Below are 20,337 nucleotides of genomic sequence, written 5' to 3' on the forward strand. Positions count from 1 at the left end.
GTTATTTAGTGCAACTTACCATGGAAATTAGTACGAATCCATCCATAGCAGATTACCCTCGGCACTGCTTCGTTACAAACAACAGTTGGCATTTATTAGAATTTTTTGAATGGTTAGCCGATTCTTTTTTTGTTGCTAAAAATGGATGATCAGAGTGAGGACCACATTGAGTCACAACCATATGCATAGCAACCCGGGCCCCCCCCTCCCCTGTGATTTTATGATTGTAAATTCAAAACGATCGAGATACTCTAATAGAGCAGTCAGTTACTCTAATAAAACAGTCACAGTATTCAGAGAACTGAGCAGTGTAGCAAACTACGAAGTTCTTAATAAGGATTTTTATGTGCTTTATCAGTGATACAAATTATTATTTAGTGGAGGGCAGCCATTCTTAGTAGGTGTTGACTTTTTTTTTTTGATTTTTTACTCTTCAACACTAAACTATATCTTGCTACACCTATGGTCACAATAACCAAAAAAGAAGTGCCAAAAGACCATTCCACATTATGGGGTGAGTTTAGTTAATTAATTTTATTATAATAAATTCCAAATTATTCTATTATAAGCACACCAATGCTAGTTTGCATATAATAGGCTAGTAATAAACTAACTAATCTAGAGAATAGCTTTGCCTTATAAGTAATGCCCTTTATGTTTGTAGGGTCTGCTGCTCATTCTTCTCAGCCTTAGTCAACACCTGAGCTTGAACCAAGTGCTTCTTTGACAGTTCAAAATTCCAAGGGGCATGCATTTACAGAAGGTATATAAGCTATTGTACATAACAATTGTATTAATTTTCATTTTCCAGTGCACATTCTTTGCAATAATTATTACCATAGTATGACTAAAATTGCTACCAGATTCAAACTTGAAACACCTAATTTTCAAAAATTTCCTGGGATGGCATGCCCCCAGACCCCCTAGAAGGCGAAATGCAAAAGAGTGTGCTTTGCACACTGTGTGGTCACTTCTACTTCTACTACCCTTAGCAAAATCCTACATCTGCCCCTGGAGTCTGCCTCACCTATTTTAAATTTCTGGTTACGCCCCTGGTTACTTAAGTTTTCTGCCTGATTGGATTTGAACATCTGCAAAATATTGTTAGGAACAGCTGGCTTCATTACAATTCATGTTAAGTTAGTTATAGTCTTACCTGATAATTGTTGGTGTTGTGGATATGCTACATTGTTTTGTCTGTGTGTTATTATTGTTATGTTCTGGTCAGCACTCTGTCTCTGTTGCCTTATTTGCAGCATACTGTTGAAATTTCTTTTTGTTTACAATTCCTTGCCAATTTTCTTCTGTATCACTAACTCACCATAGTAGTACAATCCTAGCTGAAATGGAGAGATATTCTTTTCTAACTAGTTACTATCTTGCTTGGAATAGTGGTTGTCAATAAGATAGACACTGCCAATTGTGACTAACAGGGCATGAGAAGTACTCTTTTTTTGTACTAGTGCAACTGGGTACCAAGAAGAGAGAATAACAATCCTAAGAAGATAGACCAAATACACGAGGAGGCTAAACAAGAAGAGGCTGAGAAGCAGCGTCAATTGGTGGTCCATGCTGCTGGTCCCCCCATGGGAGGTCGACAAATGTCCAAGGGATCAATAGACTTCGGGAGGAAGGGTGGGAAGGATGCTGGTGGGAAGATGGGTGGTGACTGGCAACTTGGTGGAGACAAGGACAAGAAGTCAATCCCCAACCAACAGGCACCAAAAATGGACAGTACCAAGTTTATAAATCTTGCAACAAAAGTGCCTACAGTAAGTCATGCTACATCATAGTGTAGATATTGGTATACACACTTCTGTAGAGTATTTTGTTTGTTAACATGCATTATACACGTGAGTTCCCAACCAATATGTACAGCACATGCTACACACATCTTGCTTCCATGCACGCAACACAACACACACACACACACACACACACACACACACACACACACACCTGCATACACACACACACACAATAAAAGAGAGGCACCATAGTAATCAGTACACTTATAAGAAAATGAGTCACAGTAACAATTATGTAGAGTAGGTTTATCAATGGATACGAATATGTTGTCTTTTTCATCTGGGACTTTACAGGCTGGCCAGTTCACTTTAGCTCCTAGTAACAAAATGATGAGTATGAGACCTGGAGGAGGAGGAGGTGTAGAGAAGTGAGTTTGTGTAGTGTAGTATTTATGGTGTAGTGTAAGTGTACATGTGGTGATTAGTACGATGTTGTGTAGGTCCAGTCTAGTTTAGTGTAGTTTGTTCTAGTATTGTACTTTGTTAATGTCATAATAGGAGTAGTAGACAAGAGTCAACCAAGAAGCCATCCAGGTGAGGCTCCTTACTCCACATCAAATAACTAATATCATCATGACTACAGGTCTAGTGGTAGTAAGAGGTCGGACATTCAAAGTAGTATTAGTACTGGTTCTGCCGCCACCTCTGGGCAAATGGGAGGTCCACGGAGGTCCCACTCTGGCCCTGATAAACACCGAGAGAGACAAGCAGCTCTTGAACCAGCCAGCAATATGTCCCGGCCTGGTAGCAGCAGCAGTAAGGGGCCTGAGAGCAATACTGTGAGTGTGTTGAAAAGACCAGTCCCCGATACCCTTAGTGAAGAAGAGGTAGAAAAGAAAGCATCATCGTTGATTGCTGAATTTTGTCAAAATATAGACTATCAGGTAATGGTTGCTATTTAATGCTCTACATTACCATCTGTTACCATGTTACCCTTCATGTAGGCAGCAGTAGAGGAAGTTAAGGATTTGAAGTCACCAGGGAAACACCATAGACTGGTGTGTCAGGTCATCAGTGATGTGTTGGAGAAGTCAAACAAGGCAAGAACAGACACTGGCAAACTGTTCCATAAACTTGTCATGGAGGAAGTTGTAGAAAAGGAAAAGTTCATGAATGGGTAGGTCTGACTGTCCATCTGTCTTCAGCGTCTTGTTATTGTTTACTTTATCATTAGTGGATGTATAACCCATGCAAAAACAGCTTGGACGCATCCTTTTTATACAGCCAAGCTGTTTTTGTGTAGGTATTTCACTCATTTTTGTGAGTTTCAAGTAGTGCCAAGAGGTAAGGTAGCTAATTACAATTGAAATTTTGTAAACTAAATACAGGTCATTGACCTGGTTTCAATGCTGGTCTATACTAATGACTGATATGTGATGATGATTGTTCGATCAAATCCAATTAGTGAATTTGCTTTGGATAGGCTACTCCAATTGGCAATTAAGTTTCTGGTCCACTGTGCACATCTTTTCTGAGAATGTGAAATTTCAGAAATGAGTGGCAAATATGTTAAGTCTACCTTTTAATAAGTGTCATAATTAACTTTTATTAAGTGTCATGATTAGCTTTCTACTAGCAAAAACATGTACGTAGTGTGATTGATGAACACTAATAGAACAGTCAGTAAACCGTATAATACTCTTAATGGAGCAGTCACTTCATTGTTGCTGATCCCACTAAACATTTCATGAAACCAGAAACATAAGTACCAGTTAGAGTGGCCATAAATGAAACTTGTTAAATTATTAGAGTATACACTACTTCATGCACTGGCAGAAGATATCATTGTTTGTACAACAACTGTTGAATACTTGGTTGAATTACATGAAAAACTGGTGAACAAAGACCTGTAAGCATTTTGAATTACCATTCGCGTACATGAACAATTATTGAAATATTTGTGTTACTCTACGCAATCATTAATCATGAGGTTATATGCCGTTTGACACTTCACAATATTTTACAGGTTTTGGCAATTGAATTCGTCGTGTTGACACAAGAATTCGTCATACTTAAATCGTCTTCAAGAAAACAACCGCTCATTATGAAATGAATCATTTTCGCCATGGAGAGTAACGCTTGAGACACTAGAAGGTAATTGAAGCTGGTTGTACGGGAAGCTGATAGCTGTCTGGGAAGTTGATTAGCTTGTTTGCGAGTGACCACACCAGTTGCGAATGTTGTTGAAAACGTTGCATTGGAAGAATTATTACCCTTATAAAGAGTTGTTTATGACAGTTTTACCTGAACAAGATCTTGTAGCAGCTGCTACATCTTGTTTTCTTGTTTTCTCCAGCTGCCAATCTTGTTATGGAGGAATTTTCATGCCAAAGCGATGAATGTATTTGCCAAAGTGACAAGTTCAATAGCCAAAGTGACGAATTCAATAGCCAAAGTGACAAATTCATTTGCCAACAGGACAAATTCAATTGCAAAAATGACGAATTCAATTGCAAAAATGACGAATTCAATTTCCAAAACCTGTATTTAGTGTTGTTTTAGTTAACTAAAACTATAACTAAAAGTAAATCCATATTATAACTAAAACTAATTCTATAACTAAAAAGCAGCAGAATAATTTACTAAAACTAAATCTAAAACTAAAAAGAATTGAGAAAGATAACTAAAACTATAACTAAAACCAAAACGACACAGACAATATAACCATAACTAAATCAATAACTAAAAGGAATTAAGAAATATTACTATAACTAAAACTAAAATTATTGACGAGACTGGCCATGACTATGACTAAAACTAAAACTAAAAGTCCTTACTAAAACAACACTACCTGTATTACACTAATAAATGTTAATACTGTGATATGAAGGTCAGAAATGGAGTGTAATTTTTTATGGCTTCATCATTTCAAATCTTGTAATGAAAATGATACCCAACTAATGGGGGTGTGCATGACAGAACTAAATTGGCCAAGTTTGTCAGTACCAATTTGCCTCCAGCTTAGTGAATTAGTATGAATACAGAGACTGTTATCAAGATGTATGTTTGTGAGCATAAAATCACAGTGAGGATTGAAAAACTGTTGCTACAAGTAATAACTCACTGTACTGGTCACGCTTACTTATTTGCAGTGTGCACTTTTTGCTTTCTTGGCCATGTGACTCACTGCCGATTTAGGTAATATATTTCAATTGCCAATACCCTCATTTACCCATACTCATATACATATATGTGAATGCACCATACATATGTATATGTAACACTTTCATACCTCAGATCAAAGGAACCGCCTGGGCTACATTTCGTATGTTGCCCAGCTAGCCGGGCTACATACGAAGCTATAACTGGGCAGTGATTATATAGACTGAAATTGATTGTTGGGATTGATTAATACTCACGTGATTAGGATGCACAACTTGGATTTTGCCATGAAATCCACTCAGACGGAGAGCCATCATACGAGTTGAAAAATGTTGGGCCAAGGTGAAAACTAGTGCTATAGCTTATTCACTGATCGTTTCTGCACGTTTTCGAATATGGACACGCCCCCATCACAAAGCTACCACTCTGCATGGAGTAAATACTCTACAAGCAAACTTACCAATCTAGGCCTTTAGTGAACTCTGTACTTTTCCATTAACAATTCAATAGCACTGATTAAAACGTTAAACTCGCATAACTGAAATTCTCCATGATATCTTTAGGATATGTCCGTTCATCGTAACCAAACGTAACCAGACCGTACTAGCTACTGACCCAAAATCGAAAATTTTAGGTATGCATATATAATACATCCAGGTACTGCACTTGTATTGGCTTGGGTGATTAATCATCCTGTACAGGCTATCAGCCTGATAAGTGGTACATATTAGCTGTAACATGGGGGCATTCAAGCTTTGCCTGATATGTATGCCCTCTGCCCTCGGGCCTGCAGCCCTCGGGCAGTCAGGCATACATATCAGGCAAAGCCCTCATGCCCATGCGTTACAACTATTTCATGCATTTCTGTATGACAACAGGTTTACTGAAGTGTTGGAAATTGCTGAAGACATTGAAATAGATGTTCCTAACATCTGGCAGTATTTAGCTGAAATAGTTGTTCCTGTTATTAAAGATGGTACCATTTCACTGGACATCCTTACTAAGGCACCCAGCAGTGTCATAGAGTCTGGTAAGGCAGCACTACTGCTAGCTGAAGTGTTGAAACTATCAGAAAAGATCATGGTGAGCTATTTATAGGACAAGTACAAGGAAAATTAGGAATTTGAAGTTCTAAAGGTAGTAAAACAAGGGAGGTTGCAGAATACTAGTGGACATTTAATCTCTGTATTCAGTCATGGCTATAGCTAGACTGCAATTAGGGATAAAATGTCCACTATTATATCTGCATATGTAGATGATTTCCCTTGTTTCATTACTTTTATTTCTATGATCACTTCCTTAAAATTCCTAGTACTTGTTTGTTTGCTACAACATAAATATGACTGGTGAACCAGTACATACTACATCAAAAGAAAGTATGAATTCATCACATTAATTTTGCATCTGAACGTGCTCCCCAACCAGTAATTACTAAAAAGTGAAGTGGCCATTACACTTTGTTTTCAGCTATGTTCCACCTGTTACACAGCATTACAAATGAAGAACAGTACAAGAAGTGTCTCTGCAATCAATCCAGTCACTACAGAAAATACTGATGATTACTGTTATTAATGTGATAAAGGAAAACCATCACACCTTACACTGTAAGAGAATAGAAATGGAATACAAAGGAGTAAGTCAGTGATGCATGAATTGTATGTACTACGGTATGCCAAAAGGTACCTGTCAGGCTGAAGTGATATCTAGATGGCCTTAGCCATTATTGAGTTATGCTTGTCTGAAGGCATCAGGCAGGCAGGTATATTTTTGTAGGACCTCCATGATCCCTAATATTCAGTACTATAGTGGTCTGTATGATAATATGCCATTAAATCTTTGTGTCTTCATTTCACTTCATTGTATGTGTCCAATTTGTGAAATCATCAATGTTCCCACACACCATTGAAGTTGACTTTTTGGATAGCCATACTACATATTTCCACAACAATAGTTGCTTTTCACAAGCGGACTTCCATAGAGATGTGTATCAGCCACTGGGAACATTCTAGCACCTACTTGGATCCTCACTGGCCAGCTGAAACATGAGACTAGAGAAATAGACAATCTTGAACAGTTGTCTAGATGGTTTCTACCTGCACTTTTGAGTTGGTCAGGTGGCCTTGAGAGCTCTAAATTAATGTTTGAGACTCCATATTAGCTGCTTGACCATTTTCTGTTGATATACCATTTGACCTTCCCAAACTATACTGGATTGAAATCTTTAAAATTGTGTAACTTCCAATTTATTCATGTGTGAACACTAAATAATACATAATTTGGTCATATATTGTTAGATTTTCAGCTAGTTACCTATCCAGTAGGGCTGTGTGATAATGGAAAAAATTATATCTCGATAGGTTTCGATAACAAAATCGATTTTATTTTATCACAATAAATGATATTAACTCAGTAATGAAATATTGTCATAGAGTACTTTTACAAGCAATGTTTAAGGCTAGTATTTCTTGCAAAAATTGGGATTACCACAGCTGGTTGTGACCTTACTCACAAGAATACCATCTGCCTGCTTTTAATATACATTAGTCTACAGAGATTTACTGTTATCTTAAGTTATCCATAATAGAAAATTGATTATCTTTATCACGATAATCACAGAGATATCACGATAATCACGTTATCGCCATTATTGCACAGTCCTACTCTCCAGCATTCTATGCATTAATTATTCTTTCTTCACAAGGGCATGCAAATATGCATACATAGCATATACATTAGGCAAGCACAACACAACTCTTATTTGGCTGACAAAAACATTAGTTTAAAATCTTGGTGCACACACTCTCTTTTCCTATGCACACTGACAAATAATCTTTTTGTTATGAATTTTGATCCACATGTGTACATAACCACTTGTCAGGGTGGTGATCATGTGAGCACAATGTGGACCAAGTCAAGCGTCAGTTACAGAAACTTCAGAATATCTGATGTAGAAGAGTTTAAGAGGAAACATGTGAGCTATATGATGTCATATGTTGTAGTGTTATAACATGATCATGTGATCAGGGGCTGCAGTTCCTACCGGAGGTGGCCAGTTCTTTTGACACTGATTTGAAACAATTGCTAGGATTGTTAGAGAATTACTAGGAATATTAGAGAATTATTAATAGAATAAACTACAAGTAGAATAATTCAACTATATGCTATTAATAGTAACATATGAAGTATTCATACAGTATAAACTGCTTTGATACAGAAAGTCTTTACTGGATGAATAACCTATTTTTCCTGGCAAGTTAAGAGTTATGAGCTAATGTGAAAAAATGTGTGAGGTATAGGCATGGTTCTATTATGTCCTTACTGAGCAGTGCTCTTCCATTATTATTATTATTATTGTGATTCTGATTTTGCTGCTGAAAAACAGTTGTACAAACTTAAAGATACAGCAGCTGGTGTACTGATAAGAGCTATCAGCACCCAGAATTATAGGTTAAGATTACAAGGGAGCAACTAAAAATTACGAGTAAACTAATTAATTAAGAAAATGGTAATTGGGATGGAACTTCACTTGTGGCAAGGACATACAACATGATAAGTACAGTAATTATTGTCATCAAAGTTTGAAGTGAAGATGGACCAGAAGATGTTGTTCAACTGTCTCTTTAGTGTTGCTATAGATAGATCTACATTTAAAGGTGGCAGTACATTCCATCAACGTGGTAGACAGTTAAAATAAAAGTGACGAGAGGTGCTGTATTTTGTATAATTATGAACTAGCTTGGAATGGGGTGATGATCTTGTAGAACCGTTGCTGTTAAAATGGACCTGCTTGGAGATGTCAAAGTATAAAGATGGATTTATTGAAAATAACAGGTCATTTAGTTTGTAGGTAAACATGAGGGGAAGCATCGACAGCATTAATAGTCTAGCTCTATTGGATGAAGTTTAGTCATTAAGAATGTATTTTGTGACTCTCCACTGAACCCTTTCCAAAAGCTGGATGTCTTGAACAAGGTTGGGTCACCAGATTTGGGAGCAGTACATAAGTTGAGAGCACACCAAGGAAATATATATTTGTTTCTTTATCGAGATACAGTTAGTTGTAAAACTACGACAAATTAAGCCTAGCTGTTTGTAAGCCCTGGACACAACCATGGATTTTACAAAAAAACAAAAACAAAAAACTTTGCTTTCAAAGGTGTAACCAGAAGCCAGAAAGTTTAGAACACTTAGTCTGATTATTCTAGTGTAAATGACTGCTCTACTAGACTATCTGCATCTTTTGCAGTACTCTAGTCATTCATTTATCAATACGCAGTTTTACCAAAGAAGCTAGCTCAGTTGCCTCAATAGTAACTATACCACCGGGTTTTAAAGTGTTAGCTGAATTTGAATCTCTTTTTTTCTTAGACTTTGTGCTGTTATCTCATTGTTGTATACTTGACATCCTCCTTGTCGAAGTTTATTTATTATTAAGGCTTTACAGCACAAGTGCTGAAGGTCTGTAGGACACCTGGTTCCACTACATACTTGCAGCTAATGGTATTTGTTTCAGCTAACATGGATGCTTGGGTTGAAATGCTTTCGTTTATAATGACAACTTAATTTGAAACATCCTTAAAACTTACACAAAGTTCAAGCTACAATGTTTGGGGGGTTGCCTTCTGTTTACAAAGACCCTATGCTATATTTTATGAGGTAGTAGAGATCATTGCAATAGAAAGCTCTTAAACAGGGGATCATCACTTGAAGTGCATGTGAATTTAACCCCTATAGTAATGATCCCTGTTAGCTTGTAAATTCTGTAATTTTCCTTACAGTTATATTCCAGTATACTGCACCTTTGCAGAAATACATGATATTGTCATTGTACTGGGATAACACATGTGTCATCATTTAAATTATCGGTGAAAGAACCATGGTTTACTACATGGTTGAACTATATTACTTTGAACCATACTTGTAGACACTCTATACTGTGATTCTGGGTCATTTACTGCTGTTATGACAACCTGATACAAACCATTTTGCATGGCACAGGTTGGCCAGTTCAGTTTGCCACCTAGTAACAAGATGAAACAAGGAGGAGGTGCAGAGAAATGAGTTTGTGTCGTAGTATAACTTACACAAAAAATGAATATGATCATGCAATGTGTAAGAAGTATATGAGTGATTTCTAATGTCATTGATTCTCTGTCTCATCTTTCAAACTTTTGTTACCAAGACATAATTGCAGATGGTTGTACATCCAAGAGGCCAGTACACAGACCAGTTTGTGTACATCTGTCTTCAAAACAGATGATTTTATACAATCTAGGAGACAAGTAGTTCCAATGGTGGATCCAGGATGGGGCATTTGGGGCAAATGCCCCCCCTTCAAGAAATTTCATACAAGATTGAGATACTCTAATAGAGCAGTCAAAATGTTCATGAGGCAGTGTAGCTTACCTATGAAGCTATAAATAGGATTTTATTTTACATAACAGACGTGATATATTTGGTAAAGGATCACTAGCTATTATTGTTGTGACCTTTTTTTTTTTTTTTTTTTTGGTTTTTTTTTTTTTTTTTTTTTTTTGGTCTTCAACTGTTTTTCAGCAAGGTGCCCCCCCTCTTTCCAAACTCTGGATCCGCCCCTGAGTTCCATATATATGTCCTTGGAAAACATGCAGGCCATAGTTTAAAAAGTACATAGGAATGTATGTATCTACGTAACTGGCTTGCCGTATGCCTACAAGTGCAATATGAGTAGCTCAGCTGTCCAGAACATAATTCCCTCTATAAGAAGTATCAATCAGAAACTATATACCCATATAGTGTTGAATTGACAGTATCCATTGAGTACAACAGTGTCTTGAAGTGTACTTTCATGAATTTGCTACCAACTAATTGACTCACAGATGCTTGTAGAAAACAGGTTTGCAGAGGTGATTTTTTTTGCAACCATTGTTGTCTATATACTTACCTCAAAAGATGCACCTTAACATACACTTTCATTTATTTTTGCTTACTTTCTCTTTGACTTTTTTTGTTAGATATTGATTTGTACTCATACAACAATGGCTACATTTGAACAATCATCACATAAAAGAGAATCGTATGTAATATATGACCTGATTTTGGAAACCTACCGTTTGGACACATATACATAACACCAGCATGAGATGGCTACACTGTCTGGCAAACAATTTTCACACTAATCTGATCATTTCTGGGGATGTAGGCATGTCAAAGCCCACGTATCACTTAGGAAGATACTGATATGACTTCAGACAATGTTATGAGCTTGGCAAAGTTATGCAATATGCAAAAGTTAAGTATGTGTTGTGTACCATCTATAGACCACACAGGGGCATGTAATTTGTCCTGGAGGTTGCCATTACATCACTGTCCATTTTGAACCCTTAATTATGTTGCCCACTCTATACCCTATGCCCCTTTTTAATCCAGTAATACTCACAAAAAGCCTATTGAAGTTGGTGGGAAATTGCAGGGGTTACTTCTTGTTCTGAAAGGACATAAATCTCCATTTTCAGGAATATGTAGCTACCAAGGTTGGTGAGTTATTACTACCTAAACTATAAAATACCCTTTTATCTATCATACAGTACAATGGTACTGTATAGTAGGGACCACAAAAATTTGGGCATAGCCCTCACCCAAAAACCAGCCTCACTCTCCCTGATGACGATGAAGCAGTATAGCCCAAACAAGCCTTCAGATCGACCTGAAATGCTTTCAACAAGCTACTATGATTTTTTTTTTAGAATTATTAAACAGAATTTAGTCTACTAACTGACTGAGTAACTGCAAGACTGACTGACTGACTGATATATGCCTTCAGACAAGCGTAACTCGATAACGGCTAGCTTGATTTTTCACTGTTTGATGTTACATGTGCCTTTTGGCATACTGCAGTATGTACAATGCATTCTTCATGGACTTACCAGTGTCCTCCTTTGTGTCGATTTGGCAGTAGCACGTGATAGTTTCCCTTCGTAACAGAAATCATCTGTATTTTTCATAGTAACTATTTTGATTGCAGAGGTGCTTTTCGAACAGTTCTTGATATGTAATGCTGAGTAGCGGGTTGAACATAGCCTACAGCAAAGCATACTGGATACTTTACTTTTCAGACAATAATTGATAGCTGGGGTACGCAGCACTGTTTCTTTCTTTTGATACAGTATGCGTGGGTTATAATAATTTTATTTTACAAAAAAGTTAACAAACAAGTACACAAAAAATTGGAATTTTCAACTAGAGTAGGGACCATAGTACATCGATAAAAAGTACTGAAACAAGCTGGAGTAGTGCGCAACATTAAATCACAGTAAAACAATAAGAAGTGTTATATCCCTACTGTGCAAAATTTATCGATGTGCTATGGTCCCTACTCTAGTTGAAAATTCAAAAAAATTTTTGGTTACTTGTACATTGTGCCTAAAAGACAGAATCAGGTTACATGAATCATGCCTATATACAGTGGAACCTCTCTTATCCGGGCAGTCTGGTACATACTACTGTTCTCTGTATCTCAGAAATATCCATAACTAAGAAATGCATACTAAGATGCTGAAGTAACTGTTATAAATGCAAGTAATGTTATTATTGCTATCGGTTTGCACTATATGTTACTACAGAGCATTCATGATCACTTCCCTGGGCTGTAAAATGTTTTATCACCTAGCAATCAAGTGGTAGTTATTATTAGTAGAATAAATAAGGGGAGTCCAGAAAAGGCGGAATAACGGAATGAGCGAAATTTTTCTTGTTAACATTTATAGCTAGGTTTATACACTGCTCACTTTGTAGCAACTCTGTCAAGTACGCAATCGCAATGGTTGAGTCCAAGGCAGCAAGCTTTTAATAGAATGTGCACAAAACTATCTACTCTAGAACAATCTAACTAAGTTAAACTACTCTCTAATACACTTAACTACACAGTTGCTACATAACTATAAGTTCTTTCTGCAATACACTTGCATAGACCAACTGTCATGAGCAAGTACCCAAATTTATTACCATACAGCATAATAATTTGACGGGGGGAAATTTTTGATGAATTCACTCACTATCAAATATTGCCAAAGAAATATTGATGAATGCCCGACTCAAATTATTCTAGTCACGTGACTTTGACTAGGAAAATTTTGATGAATGGCAACCAATTCATCAAATTCATCAAAATTTCCCGTGTTAAATTTTTATAGAATTTAACATGCTGTACTAAATGAAAGTAGCATTCATGACCTTCGAATCATGTTAGGAGGAAGATATTAAGGAAGATTAGAAGAAGTATAGATGATCTTGGTTAGATTTGAAGTGAAACGCTCTGCTCTTTTTAAAGCCTGCCCTACTGTAAGCAATTATAGTAGAAAGAATTTGTAGTATTGTAAAGATTATGTAGTGAAGTGTATTAGAAAGTAGTTCAGCTTAGTTCAATTGTTCTAGAGTGGACAGTTTAGTATTTATAGCTCGCTGCCTTAGCGTTCAACCATCGCGACTGTGTTCTCAACGGAGCTGCTACAAGGTGAGCACTGTATAAACCTATAGAGAGTATATATTAGCTACAATGTTTAGAATTATTTTTGCTTATTCCGCTATTCCACTATTCCGTATTCCGCCTTTTCTGTACTCCCTTTAACATAAACAAGCCACCAAACAGGTAAACAGCAACCTTTAAACTCCCTCCCTGTGCCTTCATCTAACCCAAACTTCATTTTTGTCAATAGACTACAGGCCATGTGACTAATTTAGGCTGTCCAGACAATGGAGGTGCCTGGATAATAGACGTATGCACTTTACTGATTATTTAAAATTAATTCTGTAATCATATGCCCAAATGACTATGCTAATTCATGTGGTTTTAGTGCCATTGAGGTGAAATGAAGTACACACACATACCCCTAGAATAGATTGCAGCAATAGAGCAGTCAAAGATTTTAACAAAAACAGACACACAACACACACATACCATTGAGTATGTGTGTTTCATTCTGTCTACATCCTTAGTGTCACTCTTCCCTTTTAATATATATGACCGATGGATTGTGAGTGTAAGAAAAATAATATTATAGATATGTTATGAACTCTTGCTAAGTTCAAATATATATATATATATATATATTAATACCATATCTATTTCACTGCCCATACAAAAGTCTCAATAGTAGCAGTGAAATTTATCCCATATTTCACTGACAGCAGTGAAAAAGTTGTAATTGTAATTTCATTGGCTAGAATTTATGTTAACAATGTAGCGCCAATTAGTGTCAACACATGTTTAGTGTGTTTAGTACATAGTGACAAATTGCTTATATAACCTGTATGCAGCGAGTATGGTATTAACTAGTAATAGCATGGGTAGCAGTGAAATTTGGGATAAATACCACTCTTGTTGTATTGGAAATGGTAAATTTCACTTGGCTTCGCCTTGTGAAATTTATCTCCATTTCCAATACAACACTCGTGATATTTATCCCAAATTTCACTGCTACCCATACTATTACTAGTACATATACATCTGTATAGGTTTCCACATAAATAATAACTGTGCGAAATAATCTCTAATTTTTTTGTTGCTATGATGAACTTTTTTGTACTTATATGATTGAGTTTGTAATACTCTTCTATATATTCAGTCAAAGTAGTATTAGTGCTGATGATTCTGCTTCCACTTCTGGTAAAATGGGAGGTCCCCAGAGGTCCTACTATGGCTCCGATGAACACCAAGAGTGAAAAACAGCTCTTGAACTAGCCATCAATAGGTCCCGGTCTAGTGGCAGCAGTAAGAGAGCAAGACTGTTAGTATGTTGAAAACACCAGCCCTTGATGTCCTCAGTGAAGAAGAGGTAGAAAAAAAGCATCGTCATTGATTGCTGAATTTTGTCAAAATGTGAATAGTCACTATTTTAATGCTCCACATTACAACCTGTTGCCATGCTACCCATCATGTAAGGAGCAGTAGAGGAAGTTAAGGATTTAAAGTCACCAGGGAAACACCATAGACTAGTTTGTCAGGTAATCAGTGATGTGCTGGAGAAGTCAAACAAAGCAAGAACAAACACTGGCAAACTGTTCCATAAACTTGTCAAGGAGGAAGTTGTAGAGAAGAAGAAATTTGTGGCTGGGTATGTCTGTCTGTCTGTCTGTCTGTCTGTCTGTCTGTCTGTCTGTCTACCTTATCTGTCTTGTGTCCATTGCCAGTGGGTGATGTGAAGATGACTCATGGGTTACAAATACACACAGAGAGACATATATATCTGCATTCATGTGCACTCTCTAATTAAAATACACACGGACACACACAGAGAGACATGTTTTGTCACAGATTTGTTGAGACATTGAAATAGATGTTCCCAAGATCTGGCAGTACCTTGGTGAAATAGTTGTTCCTGTTATTGAAGATGGTACCATCTCACTGGATATCCTTACTAAGGCTCCCAGCAGTGTCATAGAGTCTGGTAAAGCAACACTACTGCTAGCTGAAGTGTTGAAACTATTAGAAAAGATCATGGTGAGAAGTATACCATTTTATGCTTTCTTTTCACTTCATTTATTATTCAGATATACACTTACGTATATGGCATTTCTTACAGTATTCTTTCTTTACAAATCCAGTCTTCTTCATGAGACATGCATATATGCATACATGTAGATACAGATTTTTCAGGAAAATGTTGGCTAGCTAGGCAAGTATCTCACAGTTCTCCTGCATGTGAATGGAAGCAAAAAACAAATAATTATTTACTTTTTTAAACCTTGGTATACCCTGGAAGATTAAGGTCACTGTCTTTTTCCTTGTGCATTTGCATTGTAAAGAATTCTGATCCACACCATGAACATATGTAATTACTTGTGCTGTGTATCAGGGTTGTGGTCATGTGAGCACAACGTGGATCAAGTCAAGTGTCACTTCAAAATATCTGATGTAGAAGAGTTTAAAGGAAACATGTGAGATATGTGATGTCATATTTTGTAGTGTTATAACATGATCATGTGATCAGGGGCTGCAGCTCCTACCTGATGTAGCCAGTTCTCTAGTTGCTGATGTGAAATGATTAACAGAATTATTAAAGTCAAGAGATAACACAAATAAAAAATCATGCAGTATATTGAAGTGAGTTCAGCTTAGTCCTTACATGTAGTTTGCCATGTATAATTAGACTGTGATATGATAAGTTTATCAATTGTTGCTTTATAGTGTGCAGCTACTGTACACAGATGAAACAATTATATCAAGACACACGGTAGTAGTGTGTTGTGCAGCCAAGAAAGCTGGCGTGCCACACCATGAGTATATTTACAGGAAGAAACAAAACATGATTTTCACGTATACGTAGCTCCGTGCTCCCTTCTTGAATTGGAATCATTTTTATACTACAAATGCCCTCCACCCCACATACCAAATTTGAGCTAGATTGCCTAACACAATCACAAAATATGAGCCTTCAAAATTTGGCTTTACTTCTTTTTTTCCCCTTTGTGTAGAGCCCGGGGCTTGGGGGCTTATAGATTATTCTTTTTGCATACTTTACAAAAACCATTATATAAAATGTAAATGCATAACTTGATTTCTTGAGCTTTGGTACACTTTAAGAACATATTGCAGCACTATCACGTACCAAGTTTGGTGTAAATTTCATAATCAGTCATAGAGCTATGGATGATTATTTGCATTAAAAAAGGCCGATTCATTGTCATGCTTACAGAGTAGACCACTAATGGGAATAACTTAAAAATCAGTATGTATATAGGTTAACCATAATAGCTTAAACCTTTTGTTGTTTAAAAGAAATCACATTGACAGCTATAGAGTTACAAAACCAAACAACTGTAAATCGCAGGGTCAAGATACTTTAATAGAACAGTCACCGTGGAGTAAAAAAAGTGGCATAAAAATGTTGAAAAAACTTACCAACATTTGAACCAGGGGCCTCCACACTGAATGCCCAAATCCTTAATCATTGAGCTGCTGCTATCACGGCCGGTTCACCTCACTTAATTTAATGAAAATTTTAGCTAAATTCTACTCAATAGTAGAAGTTCATAATTTCATAGATCTACCAATAGAAATTCTAGAACATTCTATGTGTGTTCTATTAGAAATCCTCGAAAAAATGTGAGCTTTATTGGGGTATTACAGAAGTAGTCAAATAAACTCTGCAAAACAATACCATTGTAACTTCTGTAGTATTCCATCTAATTAAAGCCGATGTTATAGCCATTTTGGTACTGATCAGCAGGGTAGTACACTACTATTAAGAACTACTTGTGCCAATCATCATCATCATAATCATCATAATAAATGCTATACTAATAAAACATGTAACAACAGGCTGGAAATCATATTCTAGGATAAAAAGTGCAGGATTTGTTTTGTTAAAAATTGAGCAACTGCAACTATCATGTTTTGCATGAAAAATCTAATAGAACAGTCACTGATAGACAAATAGTACAATCATGCATACCTAACTTGGAAGGAATTTATAAAACACTATTGCAAATAAATACAAGTACTACAATACTACTATAGAAGCAAGCACAAAATTATAGAGCAATTATCATAGATCCTTTGGCTTTGGTATCAGATCGGTAGGTATTTTTCTGTATTGGTAGAGCACTAGTTTGTCTTATATCTGACTTTGACATTTTCTCAACAAATTTACAACTACTCTTAATCGATAATTAACTGTACGTATTATATGTTAATTCTGTAAATTTTTTTTGTTTCTTATTTTTCCTGGTCATATACCAGCTGTGCTGACTGCCCTGTGTAATTAATATCATAGTCATTGCATCTGTAGATAAGAAGAACAATGATTTGTGTAAAAGCAAACCTCAAAGCCAGTTTATGGTTGGCTTTGGGATATATATATTTTAAATACAAGAAGTGAAATCGCAAAAACAGCCAAGCTGTATAGAAAGGGTGTGACCTCATTAAAGTTGTGAAATCAAAGGTGACAGCCATGAAATGGCTGCAATGATGTTGATGATAATAAATTTTAATAATGGCTTTGTGCATTATTAAAATTTATTGTCATAATTGTTATTTTACAGCCTGAATCAAAAGAATGTAGTTTAATATTTTATCAGAGTCTTACTAGGGACATCAATGTTCCATGCAGTAATTGAAGGTTAGTTAATCTGTCAATATCAACTGATCATATCCACTACATCGTCAGGTTCTGGTAGTAGTGCTAGGTACAATGAGGAATTGTTTGACTTCGGAATGGACTTAGTAACTAAGTATGTTAAACCACAAAATGATAGTCAACATCAGAGACAAGTGGAGTTCCTATGTGCCATGCAAATGGTCCTTGAACAACCAGCAGGTAAGATAGTGGAAACACTGTTATAACTACTTTTAGTTCTTTATCTTACAGGTCTAGCTACTGCTGTTTGTAAGAAGTTATCAGAAACAGGGATACTTGAAAATGCTGCATTCTTCGGATGGAGAGATTCAGCAGCTGGAATTGTAGGGCATGGAGCAACAATGAAAGATTTTTATGAATGGCTGGATAGCACTCAAGAGGAAAGTGACTATTCACAGTAGTTGCTGTTAACTGTGCATGTATATGTTAAATGCATGTATACACCCATATTTTACTCTGGGAGAATATAATAGGTACATCACATACATAGTCAGTACTATTGTCTTGCAAGGGAGCTGTCTTTTTTCCCATACAGGATGGTAAACATTTGCTAATTCTCTGTTGACAAGCATGCAGATATTCAATGTATAATTGTATACCTTCCCCAGCAAAAACACATGGTGTATCTTTGGTACACGCATTCTCAGCACCTGTGGTGTATCCTAACATCCCATTTGTATATCTACAAATACACAAAAAAGTTTTGGAATTTTCAACTAGAGTAGGGACCGTAACACATTGATAAAAAGTACTGAAACAAGCTGGAGTATTGCATGATATTAAATCACAGTAAAACGATAATAAATGTTATATCCCTACTGTGTATTTCCATTATGGTATCTTGAGCACAGTTTGTGAACATGAAGTGTCATGCATAATTATAGTGATTTATGGTCATTTTAAATTCTTACTATAAATTGTTATTATATGGTTTGGCTACTCTGTAGCTTAAAATTGGACAATTTAAATTATGAGTGACTATATACTAAATTATCCATCAGCAGTGAATTCAGGCATGCATGTCACAAGCAATAACCAAATTAATAAATTGTGATTTATGAATTAAGAGGTTAAAACGGCATATTGGACAAATGCCATGATGAATTGTATAAGACACAAGATTTTATCTATATAGAAACCTATACTAAGTTGAGGATCACCACATGTTAGAGTATAATCTGAGTAGATGATGATGATCTTTTTTTTATTATTACTACTACTTTACAGTGTTCAGGTATATGACAGAAATTTTTGCTTTGTGTATGACAGCAACTCGTGCTTTGAGTTATTTAACCTAGTAACAGGAATTATAAGACTTTGACATCATGATGCTATGCAACAGATTGTGCAAACTGCAGCCAACCCTTTAAAGTGTTAACTGTATAGATGTGTGATTGTATGGCTGTTACATTGATTGAGCTAATCATATATGATTTTTTTTAAAGAAGCTAAGTTTTTGTATGGAGATCTCATCATACAAGTGCATCCTATAAACTCATTCACTCACTATAATGACATCAATTAATGTTCCATGCATACAGTTATTTATGGCAACTTAGTGTCTTGAACTCCATCTGTTATGCAGTTGCTCATAGAGCTGAAACATGATCCACTTTCTTTGCATAATATATACTGTTATTGCCATTTTAAGAATAATTTGACCAAGATTTCGTTAAGTACTTATATTATGAACTCCTACAATGCAGAGTACTTTTTGAATTTTATTAATGTGGTCTGAGCTTGTGTTCTTACAATTCTACTGTTGCAGTTCATGTTGTCTATGTCTAACTTTCATGATCTAACTTTCCCTGATGATGATGATATAATATTATGGTTTTGAATCTCATTTGGCTCTTAACATGACTTACAAGCTGTATTAATAAACATCTGTTCTCAAAACATAACAAGCTGCGTCAATTAGATCAACATCAGTACGGCGAGTGTTTTGCTTATTCAGCATGTACTGCATGATCTCACAGCCATCTGTTTCTTTCATTTGGTACTAGTAGTGAGTGGCACTTGCATTCTACCAAATTTTCTTTGGTCTTGCTACTCCTGGTCAGTCCCAGATCTCAGATTTGTTTTTGGCTTTGCTTGTATAGCTTATAGATATATTTTGTTCTCAATTTTGTTTGTGCATGCCATTAAAAGACCCACAAGAGTGTTATATATGTATGTATATGGCCTATGAATGCAGGGCAATAAAATTGCAGAAATCTCCTATAGACTTTTGGTGGATTGATCATGATTTGCATTCTAAGAGGGTGCCTATAGAAGACAATGTATATCCTGAAATAAATACCCAGTGCAAG

The 20,337-nt window shown here is 36.1% G+C and overlaps 1 protein-coding gene across 3 annotated transcripts in view; it reads left to right on the forward strand.

The window, feature by feature from the left end:
- Positions 1 to 19,151, forward strand: part of LOC136242695 (eukaryotic translation initiation factor 4 gamma 3-like) — a 39,661-nt gene extending 20,510 nt beyond the window's left edge. Inside the window, exons 7-19 of one of the 3 annotated variants that reach the window (XR_010694615.1) lie at positions 1,464 to 1,772; positions 2,103 to 2,176; positions 2,307 to 2,342; positions 2,392 to 2,692; positions 2,753 to 2,925; positions 5,789 to 5,993; positions 7,789 to 7,881; positions 15,202 to 15,387; positions 15,743 to 15,824; positions 15,878 to 15,990; positions 17,931 to 18,007; positions 18,056 to 18,205; positions 18,257 to 19,151. Coding sequence is in view for 2 of the 3 variants with exons in the window: in XM_066034139.1 (XP_065890211.1) it covers positions 1,464 to 1,772; positions 2,103 to 2,176; positions 2,307 to 2,342; positions 2,392 to 2,692; positions 2,753 to 2,925; positions 5,789 to 5,993; positions 7,789 to 7,881; positions 7,935 to 8,015 (1,272 nt within the window). In the remaining variant the exon portion in view is untranslated. Of the gene's footprint in view, positions 1 to 1,463; positions 1,773 to 2,102; positions 2,177 to 2,306; positions 2,343 to 2,391; positions 2,693 to 2,752; positions 2,926 to 5,788; positions 5,994 to 7,788; positions 7,882 to 7,934; positions 8,100 to 15,201; positions 15,388 to 15,742; positions 15,825 to 15,877; positions 15,991 to 17,930; positions 18,008 to 18,055; positions 18,206 to 18,256 lie in introns of those variants that run through there. The other 2 variants (XM_066034139.1, XM_066034140.1) reach the window with 2 other exon arrangements.
- The last annotated feature ends 1,186 nt before the right edge of the window (positions 19,152 to 20,337 follow it).

Source organism: Dysidea avara, chromosome 13, assembly GCF_963678975.1.
Source record: "Dysidea avara chromosome 13, odDysAvar1.4, whole genome shotgun sequence".
NCBI lineage: Eukaryota > Metazoa > Porifera > Demospongiae > Dictyoceratida > Dysideidae > Dysidea > Dysidea avara.